The following is a 12,865-nucleotide window of genomic DNA, read 5'->3' as shown; positions in this document are numbered from 1 at the left end:
TAATGTTGTGAATCAACTGTTACAGTTGTTAAAATTGCTCCCGTTATTCCATAATTTCCCTTCTGTCTACTTTTGTCAAAGTTTTAAAACTATTTCATAATTTAAAGATAGATTCAAGACAAGATTTAGGAGTATTTAAGATAAAAAGTTAATTAGGTTTGCTTGGAAGGTTCGCTACAACAGCCTTGCAGGGAAGTGTACTGCTTTAAGATGGCGGCCGTTTACTAATGGCCGCATCTAGCTTTTTGTAGATGTGCTGCGCACGCTCCCGAATCAGTGGTGCATCTAGTCCTATATAAATGATATCTACCATAACATTATGTGGATGACGTACTTTGTAGCAGCTTTTCGGCAGCAGTCAGGTATGTTGTTGTGTTTTTTTATCTCGTGGCGTGAGTTGAGCATTGGCATTACCCGAGGGGCCGGGTAATTAGAAGCATGATGTTTAGCTACTCTCGCTGCGTTCTTCCTCGTTGCGCCCCGAAGACCGCGCGGCGCGCTGAGTGTGTTGTACTTCCGCTTTACTTGGCATATTTCAATAATCGGAATTTGGGTGTTTGTGAATCGTTCTCGAATCTTCCACGGCCGAATCGCAAATAATCTAAGAATCGGAAATTTTGCACACCTCTAATAATAATACTATTTAAGATTTTTTTATGGTGTCACAGGCACTTTAGAAGTACATTTTTCACAAAAAGTTAGTCAAATAAATGTAACGGAGTACATGTAACGTGTTACTACCCGCTACTGGTAATCACAGACGTTTTCCTTTTTTATGGGTATTTTTTTTTCTTTTTCACTGCACAACCTGCTTCAACATGGTCAAGACTAAAATGTAAACATGTACTCTTGCTACACAGGCATACGCAGACTTTGACATCAAGCCCCAAACTTTGCTCCACCCTCACAGGATTCTTGTCATCAACACTTGCATCACGGCAAAGGGCAGCGGAAAGGTTACAAGCGTGAATTAGCGGAAAGGTCGAGTTAAAGGTCCTGCTTTATTTTTCTTCTCTGTTGGTCAGCCGCGGGTGAGAAGCGCTTCACGACCGGATGCCAATTGAGAAGGCCCGAGCGATGCCGAGAAGAAGAGTGTAATTAGTGTTGTTTACGTTTTCCAGTGCGGCTATTCAAAGCTATTAAGGAAAGATGTTAGAGAAACTAGCATCTTGCTCCTTTCATTTTATTTAGCCGATTCCGCTGCAATCTTAATTGACGTCCATCAATGTCAGTGGTAGTCAATGAGATGATAAAACTTCTACATAAGCTGTATCTCCATGCAAACTTCATTTTTGAACATTTCTATCTTCCAGAGCTCATCCGTGTCGCCGTCCGCCAGTTTTCGGACCGGAGAGAAGCACCGAAGTTCCGCCGATTATGCCGCCGACAGCAAGAAGCAAAAGACAGACGAAAAGGAGTCTAGCTCGAAACTCTATGCAAGTTTTTTTTTTTTTTTGATTATTTGACACCAAATTCCATGTCATTTTACCCCAAATTACAGTTTGCTCATTTATTATTAAAATATTTTAGGAGAGTGACGGTGAAAAGAGTGACGACAACTTGGTCGTGGATGTCTCCAATGAGGTACGTAGCTGTAGATAACAATCATCGTATAGTAGGCCTGGGCGATCAAGCAAAAAAAAAAAAAAAAAAAAGTGAGACATAATGAAATACTGTTAGTCACTGGGTTAGGAACGAGTTCCGTTCCTACGCTGGCAGCGTAAACCGAATTTCTGCATTAGTCTGCATGAACCCTTTAATTACTCCTACAAAATAACTATCCAAAAAGTCCAAAGGTATTGCGTAGGGTTCCCGCTATTGATTCTTTTAGTAGGCGATTAATCGATAAACTAGTTAGATCGAATGACCGAGTAATTGGACAAGGAACATAATAAATTACAATATCTGAGCTTAGCCTCAACTGGTATAATAAAATAAATAATCTAATAGGATCTAAGTACAACAAAAGAACAATTGGCTAACTTACGTTGCAAAAGTGTACTAGCTTAAATGCTATAAAATGCTAATGTTTTTTATTTTTTTTGTCCAATGCTCTTAACAAATGTTTCAAACGCAAATTTCCACAAAAACGGCTAAATATACCTTTAAAATGAATTATGAATGCATTAAAAACATTAGCTCAAACAAAAATGTAGCATATGTTGGTCTTAACAGGGAGCAGTTGGATTCAGCCATGTAAAATGAGTTATGTCATATTCACTGTTGCCACAAGAGGGCAGTGTATCCACCCAAATGATTAAAATGAAATGCAAACACTTTCAAAACAAACCATTACAACGCTACTTTAATTAAACGAATACTCGAAGCAGCTAAATTTAATTTGAATCTTTTTTTTTCCCAATTGAATAACTTGAGTTAAGCGATTAATCGTTGCAGCACTAGAATTGTATTTTGTTTAATGATGGCGGACACACTGCCCTCTGGTGGCAGCGTTGGATCTGGCCAGACTGTCGCCATGTATGACTGAGAAGCAGACTGATGTGTGACGTAGATAAAGGAAAGCTGCACTCTGGTTTGGCCCACATAAGTCTGTAAGTTGTTTCAGCTAATATACGTTTTTGTATGCAATTGTAATTAAGTTTACAGCTACAGTTTGTGGAGTTACTTGTGAGCGATTTGCTGTGAGAATTGTAAATATGTTAGCATTTGTAGTATAGCATATTTTTGTTTGGCAAATTAGAAGAGACAGCAAGAGCCAAAATTGGTATTTGGTATGTGGCAAAATGGATTTTGCTATGTGGCATTTTTTTTGCAATGTGGCTTTTTGGCAAAATGGATTTTGCCATGTGGCATTTTTTTTGCAATGTGGCAAAATGGATTTTGCTATGTGGCTTTTTGGCAAAATGGATTTTGCCATGTGGCAAAGTGGATTTTGCCATGTGGCATTTTTTTTTTGCCCTGTGGCAAATAGATTTTATACCCCAAAAATGCCACATGGCAGAATCGATTTTGCCACATGGCAAAAAAATGCCACATGGCAAAATCGATTTTGCCACATGGCAAAAAAATGCCACATGGCTAAAAAATGCCACATGGCAAAATCCATTTCGCAACATGGCTAAAAACAATGCCACATGGTAAAATCAATTTTGCCACATGGCAAAAAAAATGCAACATGGCAAAAAAAAAAAAAAATGGCACATGGCGACAAAAGATGCCACATGGCAAAATCCATTTTCCACATGGCAAACTAAAATCCCACATGACAAAATCAATTTTGCGACATACCCCAAAAAATGCCACATGGCAAAAAAATGCCACATGGCAAAATCCATTTTGCCACATGGAAAATAAAATGCCACATGGCTAAAAAATGCCACATGGCAAAATCCATTTTGCCACATGGCTAAAAAAATGCCAGGTGGCTAAACAAATCGCACATGGCGACAAAAATGCCACAGGGCAAAATCCATTTTGCCACATGGCGACAAAAAATGCCACATGGCAAAATCCATTTTACCACATGGCAAAATCCATTTTGCCACATGGCAAAAAAATGCCACATGGCTTGAAAAATGCCACATGGCAAAACCATTCTACCACATAGCTAATACCACTTTTCGTTCTTGGCCCTGCCGAGACAGCGAGAACGAAAAGTGGTGTTTGGTATGTGGCAAAATGGATTTTGCCATATGGCATTTTTTTGCCATGTGGCAAAATTGATTGTGCCATGTGGCATTTTTTTTTGCCATGTGGCATTTTTTTGCCATGTGGCAAAATGGATTTTGCCATGTGGCATTTTTTTTTGCCCTGTGGCAAATAGATTTTATACCCCAAAAATGCCACATGGTAAAATCGATTTTGCCACATGGCAAAAAAAATGCCACATGGCTAAAAAATGCCACATGGCAAAATCCATTTCGCCACACGGCTAAAAACAATGCCACATGGTAAAATCAATTTTGCCACATGGCAAAAAAAATGCAACATGGCAAAAAAAAAAATGGCACATGGCGACAAAAATGCCACATGGCAAAATCCATTCTCCCACATGGCGACAAAAGATGCCACATGGCAAAATCCATTTTGCCACATAACCCAAAAAATGCCACATGGCAAAAAAATGCCACATGGCAAAATCCATTTTGCCACATGGAAAATAAAATGCCACCTGGCTAAAAAAATGCCACACGGCAAAATCCATTTTGCCACATGGCGACAAAAAATGCCACATGGCAAAATCCATTTTACCACATGGCAAAATCCATTTGACCACATGGCAAAAAAATGCCACATGGCTTGAAAAATGCCACTTGGCAAAACCATTCTACCACATAGCAAATACCACTTTTCGTTCTTGGCCCTGCCGAGACAGCGAGAACGAAAAGTGGTGTTTGGTATGTGGCAAAATGGATTTTGCCATATGGCATTTTTTTGCCATGTGGCATTTTTTTTTGCCATGTGGCATTTTTTTGCCATGTGGCAAAATGGATTTTGTGGCATTTTTTTGGTATGTGGCAAAATCCATTCTACCACAAAATACTACTTTTCATTCTTGGCCCTGCTGTAAAACCGTGTGCTCAATCTGCCACCCCAGGATCCGAGCTCTCCCAGAGGAAGTCCCGCCCACTCCCCTCAGGAGAACGGACTGGACAAGAGTCGCCTGCTAAAGAAGGACGCTCCCCTGAGTCCCTCCTCTGTCGCTTCCTCCAGCAGCACACCTTCATCCAAATCCAAAGAGAATCATTTGGTGAGTTGTCTGATCATTTCTCATGGTAGTTTTCTATTTTTAAACGTTGATGTGTTTAGCGTCACAGATGGATCAATGGAAATTCAGTCCTATTATTAGTGTGGCGTATTTCTTTTTGTCTTTTTGTTGGAGAAGAACGAAAAATCCACGACACCGGTTTCCAAGTCCAGCACGCCCACGTCCCGCTGCGACGCGCCCACTCCTAGCAGCGCCTCTGCCAGCCTTAGGGCGGCTCCGACTAAGCCAACGGGAGTTGAGACACTAGGTAAATGCTCTTGATTTATAACAAGCCATTTGGGCAGAACTTGCAGTTTTTCAACCTTTTTTGAGCCTAGGCACACTTTTTTTTCATTTAAAAAAAATCCTATGGCATGTCACCAGCAAAAAATGTAAAAATGAATTTCTGCGGACTTAATATAAAGTCGTGTATTGAATAGGAATCAAACAAACACAAAAAAATGCATTTTATAATCATACAGGCAGTCCCCAGGTTACGATGTACTCGTACTTGACTTTAGACGCCATTTTTTGTTGTTGTTGTCTTTTTTATAAATAGTACTTTATTGTACCTCATACTATCTTTTTTTTTTACTCTACTTTGTCAATATGACGTGTTCTATCCTCACTAAACATGAATTTGTTAAGCTTGACGGACAGCAAACAAGGCAATTGTGCTTTTTGAAGCTTTTTACTTTCACTTTGGACAATTCCTAAAGCTGTAATACACACCACATATGTCCACTTATGTTTAAAACGACACACATTTTAACAATAAAAAACTTGATCATTATGTAAATTTTATAAATTAGCCTAATTTGCCTAACAAAAAGTCAGCTCAATTAAATGCTACTAATGCTAACATAAAGTGTGAAAAATAAGTATTTGAAGACCTGAGAAAATCAATGTTAAAATTTGGTACAGTGGTCTTTGATGACAATTACAGAGGTCAAATGATTCCTGTAACTTTTCACCAGGTTTGCACAGAATGCAGCAGGGATTTTGCACCACTGCCCCACACTGATTTTTCTCAATGACATTCCAGGTTTACTGAGAAACACTTAATTTGAGCTTTCTCCAATGATTTTCTATTGGGTTTGGGTCTGGAGACTGGCTAAGTCCCTCCAGAACCTTGATATGCCTTTTACGAAGCCACTATTTGGTAATTCTGGCTGTCTGCTTCGGGCCATTGTCATGTTGGAAGACCCAGTCATGACCCATTTTCAATGCTCTAACTGAGGGAAGAACGTTATTCCCCAAAATCTCACAAAACACGACCCTGCTCTTCCTCTACTTTAATACAGTGCAGTCGTCCAGTCCCATGTGCAGAAAAAAACCCCCCAAAGCATGATGCTACAAACTAAGCCTGAACGATATATCGTTTAAACATCGGCATCGCGATGTGCGCGTGCGCGATAGTCCCATCGCAAGCACGTGCGATAGTTTTTTTTTTCTTTTAAATCCATATACGCCTTGCTTTCTACTCTGCGCACAGCCTCACACCTCCCTCTCCCAGCCCTTTGTTCCTCTCAGTCACTGCGGCACTTGCTTATTAAAGTTAACGATGGCTGTGATCTGGCCAAAGAAGCCGGGCAGCAATCTCTCAATCATCGTTTAACTTGTTAAACAGTTTCTGCAAGGAAGCCGCGCTGGAATGAATGTGTGTGTGTGTGTGTGTGTGTGTGTGGAGATGTTGGAGACATATAAATGCCAGAAGTGATCATGAGGAGTTTGAAATTTCTACATGTCACTCCAACTGCTACAGCTAAGGTAGATAAACAGAAACATTTAATAAAGCCAAGCATTTATCTACTACAGTACTTTATTCTTGTTCAAAAATGATTTGGTTAGACAGTTATGTTTAAAACTGATTATAATTTTGACATTTGAAGTGCTTTAAAACCATTTTATATACATTTTTAAATCACTTTGGGGGGAAAAGTGAGAAAAAACATGTCTTATATGTATCTCTTTCCAATGCTAAATTTGAATAAATACATTGAGCACAAAAAACACAGGAAAAAAAAAAAATGAGGGGGGGGGGTTCTACTTCGCAGTTTTTCACTTATCGCGGCGGGTTCTGGTCCCCATTAACCGCGAAAAACGAGGGATTACTGTACACTGTGGTGATGGTGAGTCATCCAAAGTCTTTCCAAACAGCTATTCAAGTCATCAAGTGAAAATTATTTTAGAAAAATATATATACATATTTTTTTAATGTCGCAATATATCGCAAACCCCCAAAAAATCGCAACAATCGTTTTTTCCAATATCGTTCAGGCCTACTACCAACCCCATGCTTCACAGTAGAGATGGTGTTCTTGGGATGGCACTTCCTACAAACTCTGAGTGGAATTAAGACCAAAAAGTCCCATTTTGATCTCATATGAGCAAATGACTTTCCCCCATGACTTCTCTGGTTCATCCAAATGGTCATTGGCAAACCTTAAACGGGCCAGGACATGTGCTGGTTCAAGCAGGGGAATCTTCCGTGCAATGCATGATTTTAAACCTAGACGTCTTACCAACAGTAACCTTGGAAATGATGGTCCCAGCCCCTTTCAGGTCATTGACCAGCTCCTCCTGTGTAGTCCTTGGCTGATTCCTCACCATTCTTAGGATGATTGAGACCCTACGAGGTATATCTTGCATGGAGCCCCAGTCCGAGGGAAATTGACAGCAGAGGTTGCGCTAGACATTTTCGTTGTCTGTCATTTTGACTGACAGGGTCATAAAAATCCGGTCATAATCTATTTTTAGCCGTCACTTAAATTTTTAAAATGATAATGATGACATATTCAATAGTATTTAGTTTTCATTCATTTTTAATTAATATTGTAACGCTTGCTTGGCGGCAAAAAATTAGACACGGAAGTCGTGGTATTTTTCTCCCTCTTTTTACTCTGCTTACCGCCAACACCAACAAAACAACAACTCCGCCCCCAAAGAAAAAGAGGCAACTATATAGACCCCAATCACCAACGTCACACAATGATCTTAATTGTGGTTGTCAGCCCAAAATCTTCTAAATATATATTAAATGCATCTTACCAGATATAAAATGACTACTACATAGTCTGTGGTGATGGTTTGGTGCCCAGATTTCTTGTCGAATTACAGCAGTCCATCTCGCTCTCCTCTTCGGGTCTCTCAGAATACGGTAGAACTTCAAGTCTCTCCGTCTATCTTCTCTGTTACTGCAACCAACCGCCACACACGCCTTCACCATTTTGATTATTAATGTTAACGAGCAGAAAAACACGCCGTAATAGGAGGCATGTACGTAGCGGTTATTTGTAAACACAGCCGACACACAATATGGAAGCTCCAGTCAGGGGGGCAGAGTTGTGACGTCATGTGATTTGGGTCTATACACAGCCGGCAATCTAGTCCACCAATTGGATGACGCGCTGGCACACCGGGTGCACCAATAAGAACCTTGCGTTGATGTGTCAATCACGGTGCCGCCGCCAGACCCCGGTGACGCTACAATATTCTGACAGAATAGCCAACGACGTCATGCATTAAGAGAGACAATAGCTAATTAATATGCTCACTCGCCACCCTGTGGTCTGGGGTGTGAATTGCAACCTGTCAAAATGACGGATGGACTTTAGTTTTAAAAAACCGGTCAACGACGGAAAATATTCAGTTAACGCGACCCCTGATTGACAGTCATGTTTAGCTTTCTATTAATTGCTCCAACGGTGGATCTTATATCACCAAGCTGCTTGGCAATTGCCCCGTAACCCTATCCAGCCTCGTGGAGGTCTCTGGACAGCTCTTTGGTCTTGACCATGTTAGGAATTGGAGTTTTCCTGATTTAATGGGGTGGACAGGTGTTTATATGCAGCTAACCGCCTCAAACAGGTCAAAAAGTCCAGCTCCACTCCACTTATTTGTTGGACTTTTTAAAGGCGACTAACAGGTCTTTGAAGCTAACAATTCTAGCTAATAAACAGGTGTTCAAATACTTATTTTCAGCAGTATAATACAAATAAGTTGTTAAAAAATCATACAGTGATTTTTTTTTTTTGATCGTCTTTCACAGTGGACAAGCGCCTACCATGAAAATTCCAAACCCGCCCATCATTTCTGAGTGGGAGAACTTGCAAAATCGCAGTGTTCAAATACTTATTTTCCTCATTGTACATACTTACTGAAATCTGAATATTCAAAGAAAGAACCAGAAAATTCATTGACTGCTCAGTTTCTTTAAAACCGTGCAGAATTGAAAACCCATGGGCATTAAATTAGTTTAAGGTGCCTGTAAAAAGCATCAATTGAGATTTGTTGATACCTGTAGAAACCCTGCACATACACTGGATGATCGTCTTGAGGGGTGTGCGAAAGTGTGGAGGGGCCCCCGAATAATTGTCCAATCGGGGGGGTCCCGTTTATCATCGCACCCAGGCCCTGTTCACATTTGTTACGTCACTGGTAAGCCACCACATAAATATGTTTGACTTTATTTTTATTATTTTGTTTAAAAATTGCAGCACCTGGTCTGCGCACACCCCTGGCGGTACCGTGCTCGTACCCCGGCCCGTTCGGGATGGTACCTCACATCGGCATGAACGGCGAGCTAAGCGGAGCGGGCGCCCCCTACGCCGGCTTGCATAGCATGACCTCAGTGGCCGCAGCTGCTGTGGCAGCATACGGACGGACACAAGTGGTACGCAAAATGCACGACTTGTACAAGAATAATATTTATATTATTGTTTGGAAGCTTTGCATTTATTGCAAAAGCTACCATCTCTATTTTGACCTCGCCCGTAACGTTTACAGTTACGGCACAATGGCGGTTTTTGCACCAAAAAGAAAGCACAAGTATTTCAATTGGGCAATTTTTCCAATTCATTTCAATGGAACCAAAAACATTTTCAAAATGTATCTAATCCCACAGTTTTTATCCAGTTCCAATAACCTAAAAGAATTTCAGGAAATCAGGGCGCACAAAAGGTACGGTTTGGACAAAATTTGCCAAAAACGTCCATTCATTTCTAATGGCCAAATTTGTCATTCATTTTCAATGAGGCAAAAACATTTTCATTCAATCCCATTGATTTTCAATTTCCAAATGACTTGATATTGAAGGAATCTGACCTTTTAGCCAGATTGCTGGAATCATGTTAGCCGGACCCGCGCTAGTGCAGCTCCAACGATCCGAGCCGGCGGGAAATCGACAACCCGGCCAAAAGGCAAAACTCCGTGCGTTCACCTTAGTCTTAACCCCTTGTACTGACTCCCTTTTAAAAGCTGGAAAAAGGTTTCGAAGCACAAAGTTGACAATGTATTCAGGTCGACAGCCATTATACAGCACAGAGGGACCCAGGTGAGGATCCAAGGTCACCATAACACAAGTCAACAACAGGTTCCCGAGAAAAAAATTAAAATGCTTAGTTAAGTCTTTTGAAGGCTCTCGTGGGGCGGGCCGTGGGCAGGAAGAGGGGTGTGTTTAGGACTTCTTCTGTTGCAGATTTGGCCAGTCAAGTTTGTGTGCCACAGTTGCTAGGTCATGGTTAATGAGGCAACTGAGGTGGGGGGTTGGGCGCGCCACACTGTCTGAGAGGCACCGAGCTATCAAACTTGTTTTTGTTACCTGGTGTTGTGGTAATCCAGAACATCCCACCATTTGATCTGGACTGTCCTGAAGGGCTAATTGCAGGATTTGGTGTTTGCAGACGTGGGCTTGTAGATGTCTTGCCTATCACCTGGTAGTCAGCGTCATTCTTGCTCAGTGAGCTGCATGACGCACGCGTTGGGCTTCCGTGATGTGAAGGTATCATGTATCTCTTATGGCCTATGGCAAATATATTCTGCTTTTTTTCCTTAAACTCTGGTATAAGTGCTATTTATTTTATATTGGGTGTGTTAGAGTAATACAAACAGTTGATCGGTAATAAGAGGAAAGATACTATTCCCTGATTGATTATACTAAGTGTGTTAGAATAATGCAAACAGTTAGACGGTGCCTACGAGAAAAGGTACTATCTCCTTCAATATCAACTGGAAGTGACCCAAAAATGACCGTGAATTAACCGGAAATTACCGAAGATAAACAGGAAGTGATCTTGAAAGGCCCTCCAAATAAAAAAGAAGTAACTCTATTAGGGATGTCCCGATCCAGGTTTTTGCACTTCCGATACGATACCGATATTGTTTTGCTCTTCCGATCCGATACCGATACTGGCTGATACCGATACCGACCTATCTGAGCATGTGTTTAAGTTTGTTGAAAAAGGTTTTAGTACCCTTGATAACAACTAGCCAGCTGAATTAGGTGAGTTTGAATAACACACAACGGTTGGTAACAAGAAACTGACCTGTTTATACAGTGACAAACACAAAACATTATAAATAACAAACAGAAATGGCATAGTCAGTCAGTAAAACGTGCAAATAATATTGTAAGCTGTCTTAAAAAAGCAAAACACACCAACAACCGCAGTGGAAAATCCCCCAAGCTATTAGATGCTTTTAATGTTTCATGCATTAGTTACAAAAAGTGTATAAAAAGCCTCTCAGGTTTAAATAAACGACTATTTCAGTATCAAGTTAACATTTTAAAACAGTAAATAAAATACTCAAGCCCCCATTCTGTATCAGCAGCTTTAAACTACATTCAATTCATTTAATTTTGCGAATCAACTGAGTTGTTAAAATTGCTCCCGTTATTCCATAATTTCCCTTCTGTCTACTTTCGACATGTGAAAGTTTTAAAACTGTTTTGAAGATAGATTCAAGTCAAGATTTTGCCGATTTAGGAGTATTTTAGATAAAAAGTTAATTAGGTTCGCTTGGAAGGTTCACAACAGCCTTCTAGGGAAATCTCCTGCCTTAAGATGGCAGCCGTTTAGTTTTCCATACTTCAATGTTGCTAACGCAGTCGAGTCTGTCGTGTAGCATCTGGTTCTATTTACATATGATATCTATTATCTCCAGTAAAACGATGTTGACGTAGTTTGTTGCGGCTGTCAGCAGAAGTCAGGTATTCTTGTGTTTTTTTATCCAGCGGCATGAGTTGAGCTAAAGCCGTGAGTTGAGCATTGGCATTACCCAGGTCTAAGACAAGTTATGTTTACTTTGCGCATTGCGTCCCGAAGACCGCGCTGTGTATTAGTTCCGCTTTACTTGACATATTTCAATAATCGGAATTTGGATGTTTGTGAATCGTTCTCGAATCTTCAGCGGCCGAATCGCGTGTTGGATGGTGCGTCTTTACTCTCGAGAGATAATGGCTCGTCATCCAGAATGAATTCTTCGGCTCTTGTTATTCCCTGGGCTTTGGGACTGTCGAGTGCCAGTTTGTCACGCATAGCAAAAGTTTCTGCTGGTTTTAGTTGCGTAGGACCTTTCTTTTTGTCTTCGGTTTTCTTAACATACTCCTCATATTGTTTGTGGTGGTATTTCGCTAAATGCTTGATTAGGTTGGTTGCAATAAAACTTCTTACAGCTTTACTACTACGCTTGACTTTATTGTGGCATATGTTGCTCTCTGCCTCTTCGTCTTTGTCGTCCTTTAAGGTGAAATGATCCCACACAGCTGGCATTTTTACCGATAAAGTCTCTCGGTAAATTGGGAGACGGTAATGTAAATGTAGTGTGTTGAAGGTGTGCCGTAAAATGCGGAACGGATTTTAGGGAAACCGAAGCAAAAACTGGAATGGATTATGTAAATCGGTGCGCTGGAAAACCCGGACCGGATTGAAAAAAAAAAAAAAAACTGGATCGGAAGTCTGGATCTGAATTTTCCCCGTGTTCCGATCCGATACCGATACGCATTTTTTTGCCCATATCGGCGTCCGATCCGATCCAAATTTCGGATCGGGACATCTCTAACTCTAAAATGCCCTAAAATAAACCGGAAGTGTATTAGGTGTTTACATACCACAGTAAAGCTACCATCGTGATTTCTCCAGAAATGGCATTTTCTAGTTTATTGAGTCTTTGTCTGCCATTGACGTCTATCACAGTCAATGGCACCCAAACATTTTTGTTCTCTTAAATGGAAATGGATAGGACATGTGTGCATTTGGCTTGTGTTCTGTCTTAATTGAAATATTATCTTCCGTAGGTGGGATTTGACCCTCACCATCACATTCGTGTCCCTGGCCTTCCTCCTAACCTGTCAGGCATTCCTGGTGGAAAACCGTA

General features: G+C 40.7%; 1 protein-coding gene across 8 annotated transcripts in view; it reads left to right on the top strand.

The window, feature by feature from the left end:
- The window catches only part of LOC130913123 (transducin-like enhancer protein 4), a 93,055-nt gene that overhangs the window by 67,256 nt on the left and 12,934 nt on the right, over window positions 1-12,865 (top strand). For 4 of the 8 annotated variants that reach the window (XM_057831459.1, XM_057831456.1, XM_057831463.1 and 1 more), the window contains exons 9-14: window positions 1,314-1,436; window positions 1,531-1,584; window positions 4,559-4,711; window positions 4,844-4,976; window positions 9,208-9,383; window positions 12,786-12,862. In XM_057831459.1, coding sequence (XP_057687442.1) covers window positions 1,314-1,436; window positions 1,531-1,584; window positions 4,559-4,711; window positions 4,844-4,976; window positions 9,208-9,383; window positions 12,786-12,862 — 716 coding nt within the window. The remainder of the gene's footprint in view (window positions 1-1,313; window positions 1,437-1,530; window positions 1,585-4,558; window positions 4,712-4,843; window positions 4,977-9,207; window positions 9,384-12,785; window positions 12,863-12,865) is intronic. The other 4 variants (XM_057831461.1, XM_057831462.1, XM_057831457.1 and 1 more) reach the window with 1 other exon arrangement.

Source organism: Corythoichthys intestinalis, chromosome 3 (genome assembly GCF_030265065.1).
Source record: "Corythoichthys intestinalis isolate RoL2023-P3 chromosome 3, ASM3026506v1, whole genome shotgun sequence".
Lineage (NCBI taxonomy): Eukaryota > Metazoa > Chordata > Actinopteri > Syngnathiformes > Syngnathidae > Corythoichthys > Corythoichthys intestinalis.
Note: the sequence above shows the minus strand (reverse complement) of the source record. Positions and strands in the feature narration are given on the sequence as shown.